The 6,104-nt window shown below is 38.8% G+C and overlaps 1 protein-coding gene across 1 annotated transcript; it reads left to right on the forward strand.

Moving 5' to 3' along the window:
* The first annotated feature begins 2,282 nt into the window (after positions 1-2,282).
* LOC129722581 (zinc finger protein 154-like) lies at positions 2,283-4,250 on the forward strand. Its single transcript, XM_055676164.1, has 4 exons — positions 2,283-2,428; positions 2,537-3,613; positions 3,673-3,709; positions 3,759-4,250. Exons 2-4 carry the CDS (start codon positions 2,569-2,571, stop codon positions 4,156-4,158), a joined length of 1,482 nt encoding a protein of 493 aa, XP_055532139.1. The 5' UTR covers positions 2,283-2,428; positions 2,537-2,568; the 3' UTR covers positions 4,159-4,250.
* The last annotated feature ends 1,854 nt before the right edge of the window (positions 4,251-6,104 follow it).

Raw genomic sequence — 6,104 nt, forward strand, 5'->3', positions numbered from 1 at the left:
AAAGGAATAATTTGTCGGTTACTTGTTTGAACCTTTGAAAATAAATTATCTGAAACGGGACAAAACTTGCAATGAAATTTTCATAAAAACTACTACTTATACAATTAAGTTACATTAGACTTTAAACCACTTCTCCCCTACCTGTATATAAACCTTTTCTGTTGTACCTGTATATTTTTCATTGCAGTAAAGTTACGCTTCGTTCCGCTGACGGTTGTTTGACGTCTGAATTAGCATTGGGCGATACGACGGAGAGTATCGATACTTCAGTATCGATACCCGAAGAATCAAAAGTATCGAGATATTCAGAATATCGGTCAAAAAGTATCGATACCAGAAGTATCGATACAATAGCTGAGATCATTTTTTGAATTTTTGATAAATACATTTACTGAAAACCAGTAATCGATTCAGTGATTCGCGAAAATACAGCAAAACTATTTGCTGAACAGAAAACAGTAAATTAATGTTTGCTGGAATCCAGCAAACGAATTGATATGGCAAAAAAATTACGTCAAGCTGTCATTAGTAAAACGCGCCAAATCGCTGTCCAGCTGGTACGGGATCATCGCTAAGCTCCTGATAGCGAATATGGGACCATAGCTAAGTCCTTGATGGGCTAGATGAACTTAAAAGTTGAAATGATAATCATACATCTCTAGTTCAACAGTAATTTGTAATGATCCGATGGGCGAATGGAATCTGGTGCCTGACGGAAACATGGTTCCCTTGAACTAACTGGTTAACCAGCAAATTGATTTATGCTTTACTGAATGAACAGCAAATTGTCAGCTGACAACCAGCAAGTTGTATTTTGTTTTACTGAACATGCAGCAAACGACCTGCCACCTCTATGCAATTGAGCATTACTGAATAATTAGCAAATTTCATTTTGCTGAACAGATTGCTGGAAGCACAGCACACCAAAAATCAGCAAAATTTTGGTGGTTTCCAGCAATGAAAATTTGATGTGCCGACTTTTTGTTGTTTTTCTGGTATCTATCCGCATTCTCTAGAGCAGCATGAATCAAATGACTTCACAAACAAATACATACAGGTAATGCAGAAATTGTGAGCTTTGGCAAACAAATGAATTAAACAACTTATATCTTCAAGATTTGTATTCACTGGCCCAATGGGCTGTGAAGCTCCCGTCTTATTTGTATAAATTATTGACACACTTCCATAATAATTGATGAGGAAGTTGATGACATAAAAAAGTTAGATATGTCAGCGAAAATGAGATAGTGAAGTCTACCGCTGAATTTTTCTAACTAATTAATATTGCAATTTTATTTTTCACTTGAACTCTAACTTGTGTCGACGGAAAGCATGAGTTAGTTTCCGCTTGCCAATATTCGATCTGAACAGTGTAACCAGAAAACTTATATTTGTTTTTGAAATACAGTCAAATTTCGCTCGTTGGGCTATGTTTAGTTGGGCTACGTTTAAGTTGGGCTCCCGCTCGTTGGGTTATAGCCCAACTAAATCGAAGCCAAACATCATTTCTGATAACGTTGAATTTCGTTTGAGGGGTTTGTGGATGCATTTTAACGCAGAAAGTAGAATTAATTCAAATTAAAAACAAATGAAGCTGAGTAGAAATATAAACAAACAATATTTTAATCAATTGTCAGAGAAACAATATAAGTTTTGTGGCTTAATAATGCAACCTAGAGCTATGCCTATTTTTGAAAGTATTTGAGAACACGTTATTATTGAGCACTCCTCTTTGGCTTTAAATGTTTGGCTTAAGTAAAACAAATTTCGAATTTGGCCCTATGCTGCGCTTGGCTTAGATTTTGACAGTTCGTTTGGCTCACAACATTCTCTCTATCTATTTCCCCATCTAAGTTTTGCTAGTGCAAATAGACTTGTGCGATATTCATACTGACAGTGGCAGCTTTTCAGTTGTTCCAGCTCGTAACAACTAGCTGGCATCTCTATCCGATTTGCTTTGCTTTATCGCAGCTAACATCGCAGCGCTTCTACGATGTGTGGGCTCCACTGACACTGACAGACAGCATAACATAGCGTATGAAAAGTGGCGGTGATCTCGTGTACACATTGAGATGTTAGCCCTTGTAACATGGCGCGATGTCAGCTAGCTGGTCCGTATGCATAAAAGAATATCGATACAAATATCGCGGTTTTCAGTATCGATACGGTCGAGTATCGGACGCTTGTGTATCGATCCAAAAAATCGAAGTATCGCCTCAAAAGTATCGATATTTCCGATACCGATACAATATCGCCCATTGCTAGTCTGAATTGGCCTTAAAACGAATCGGTTTTGTTTATGTTATGCTTATGCTATCTGCAGTTTGTAGCGAAATTTCCAGTAAATCTGAATCAGAAAAAATTAGTAAAATAAGTCAAATGTTTGTGATGAAAACCAGTTCTGTTCAATGAAGTAGTGTTTAGTAAGGTAGTAATGAATTCTGAGTATTGAAATGCGTTAATGACATTGGCAATTCAGACAAACTCAATATTCATTTCATTAGCTACAAATCATCTTCAGTTTTCTTTATTGTAGATCAAATCGGTGTATCGAGTACGAAACCTACGATGGAATACAATTTTCAAATGAATTTTGACACGCTCTGTCGGATCTGTATGGAGGAAATTTCAATTGAATCTTCAGAAAACATTTACGCTCAAATCAATTCAACTCATTCGTCTAGTCTGTTTGATATGCTCAGATTAATATGTTCCACAGTATTCATTAAACATGAGAACATAGAACATTTACCACGCAATGTGTGTATAGCTTGTAGAAAGAGTATTATAAAGGCATATAATTTACATCAAGTTTGTGTTGAGACTGATCGTAAATTACGAGAAATTTATTTCACGAGCCAGAAAAAGCTAGATGGTACAGCTAACCACAAAGATAATACCATTGTAAATTGCGATGGCATGAATAACATTTTAGAGTTGTACTTAAAAGCAGAACCTGAAGTGACTCCAGAAACAATCGAAGAATCTGATACAGCAAGCGGTACTAAACCAACTACTAAAGAATTGAAAAAACTAGAAACGGAAAAAATACGATGTATCATTTGTACAATAGACTTTGATACAAGCGAATGTTTAGAAAAGCACCGCAAACACGTTCATTCTGATGGTTTTGAAGTTCAAGAAAATGTGCAAACAGTTGATAAACCGACCTGTCCAGTTTGTACTAAAATTTTCGCTAATTCACGTTCATTACGAAGGCACCACCGGAAGTTTCATTCCGGAAAACCAGTTGCTTCCGAAGGAAAGCGTCAGGCAGTTAGTCGAGAACATACATGCCAACAGTGTGAGAAGAAATTTAGAACATCCGTTGGACTACGGGACCACCTCAAACGCCATTCAGCAAATCATCCTTATCTTTGTACCATTTGTGGTAAAGGATTCAGAGATAACAGTAATCTGAGGCAACATTTCCTAAGACACACGGGAAATAAACCTTTCGCCTGCGAACAGTGTCCTTCCAAGTTCTATACAAAAGCAGAAAAGAATGCCCACTTGGTGACTCATACGGGTGAAAAACGGTGGGCTTGTGATATATGTGGATCTAGCTTCACGATGCGATATTCGCTAAATAAACATAAGCGAATTCACTCAGGTAGGTTATATGTGTATGTGCAAGAAATTCCCTCATTGTTTTTTTATTACTCTTTCTAGGACATCGTCCCCATGCGTGCGAGTTTTGTGATTTAAGGTAAACTATAGATAACGTTAAACTTTATCTTACTGATTTGTCAATCCAGGTTTGCTGCAAGTGACCATTTGAAACGACACATGCGTATTCATACCGGTGAGAGACCTTATAAGTGCCAATTTTGCGACCGCTCGTACTCTCAGTCGAACGACTTAGTGAAACACTGCCGTACTCATCTAGGAACGGATAATCTTTATCAATGTGATCGTTGCGAGGCAAGCTTTCGGTTACTAACAGAGCTACGGAATCACTACCAAGTCCATTTTGCAAGTGACGGCAAAGACAGCGGCCAAGAATGGGACTCTATACAACTGCAGTTCAACAGTGCTAGTTTCCTACAGAAACGATTTCAGGAGGAGCAGCAACGTAAAGACAAAGGAGAAATTGTCAGTTCCATTCCAGCTAATATCGGGGCAACTCCGCTTGCTAAAAGTGACCAGTATCAATAAATAACTTTTTGATGGTGCGTTGATTGCAGTGATAAATACTGGTTTGGATGTATAATAAACTTTTCATAAATAAATTTTAAAATTAATCCTTACTATTCTCGGTAAAATATCTCTAGTCGTTTTGTTCATTTGGAATCCAAATGTCGTTGTCCTCACAGGCTCTCGTTGTCGTTGCATTTGGGAGAATACCAAACATGCTTACAGTTAGTTTAATAAATCTAACTTAGTAATTATGAACAGTTTCGTGTAAGCTTTAAGGTTCAATCACCGCACGAATTCTAAAACGACGTCTCCTTTTCCTTCGAATTCAATGTAGAGGCTGGCACACAAGATCGTATTCAACAAGGCGTCTCCATTTTTCGAAATAGGCCTTTTACTGAGATCTAGCAGTGGCTTGCCTTAACTTAACTTACTTAACTTTCAAGCTAATGTCAATTTTTTAGTGTCCTGCGCGTGTTTACTTCATTTTCTTTGATAATTAACTCATGTTTTTGCTGATATTGGTCTAGTCCTACTGCGAAGTTTTAAACACAGCATTTTATGGAATCCCAAAGAGGGTTGTGGCAGGACGATAGGCTTTCATTTCTGCTTTTTAACATTGCCACGGAAGGTTTTTTTGAACAAGTGGGGATCGACACGAGTGGTACAAATGTACAATCTTTAGGAAGTCCGCCCAGGTAATTGGCTTCGCCGGCGATTTTGACATTATAGCACGTAACTTTGGACCGTTGACGGAAACGTGCCGCAGACTTGAGGTAGAGGCCAATCGGGTCGGACTAGTCATAAATACAAGAAGACAAAATAGTGAGAAGTAGAGGCTCGAGGAAAGACTATGTTAGCTCTCACCATTGATTCTAATTGACGGTGACAAAATCGAGGTGGTAGATGAGTTTGTGTATTTGGAGTCACTAGTGACTGCCGACAGACACTAGTAGAGAGATAAAAAGATGTATTATGGTCGGAAATTGCGCTTGCTTTGGATTGCGCAAAACGCTGTGATCTAGCCAAATACAGCGCTCCACATAGAAGATCATCTACAAAACACTTATTAGACCGGTAATCCTTTACGGTCACGAAACATGAACCTTGCTCGTGAAGGACCAGCGTGCCATTGGCGTTTTCGAACGGAAGATGCTGCGTACGATCTACGGTGCGGTGCAGATGGAACATAGAGACGATGAATGAACCAAGAGCTGCATCAGTTGCTGGGGTAACGCGCTATAGTTCATACGGCTTAAATTGGACGGCTACGGTGGGCTGGACATGTCGTAAGGATGTCGGACGAAAGCCCAGTCAAAATGGTTCTCCGCAGCTTACGCAGCAGCCTGCAAGCTATCCTTACTGAAATTCCAACACACTATATCTTAAATCTTGTTAAATGTAAACAATCGAGTTTCGGTATGCATTGTTGCTTAATTATGGTTTTCATTGTTTTTTGCAGAATTGAGGCTAACAACTGATAACTGCATAATATATTATCGAGCTCGAGAGACATTTTGCACATCACGGGTCACGGGTGTCTAAGAAAATTAGCAATTATTTTTCGCACATTATCTTTATCCAGATTTTCACGAACGGTAACGGCGAACAGTGGACGCAACCCGTTTAGACGTATACTTGAGAACAGAACAGGCACGTAAAAGTGATTCTACTGCATGACAACGCTCGGCCTTATACTCACATGGAAACGCTCAAATGAGAAGTCCTCACCCGCCATATATCTTAAATATTGCGCCGTTCGATGGCACTTGGTCTGAGCGATCAACAGTTCTGCTCATATGAAGACATCGAAAAATGGTTTAATTCGTAGATAGCCTCAAAAGACGAACACTTTTATCGTAGCGGTGTTTGTGCTCTGCTAGAAAGATGCGACAAAGCTGTAGCGACCGGAACTTAATTCCATTTCTTCGGTTTTTGCGTTTAATGCGGTTCTTCGTAGTTTAATA

This window comes from Wyeomyia smithii, chromosome 2 (assembly GCF_029784165.1).
Source record: "Wyeomyia smithii strain HCP4-BCI-WySm-NY-G18 chromosome 2, ASM2978416v1, whole genome shotgun sequence".
Lineage (NCBI taxonomy): Eukaryota > Metazoa > Arthropoda > Insecta > Diptera > Culicidae > Wyeomyia > Wyeomyia smithii.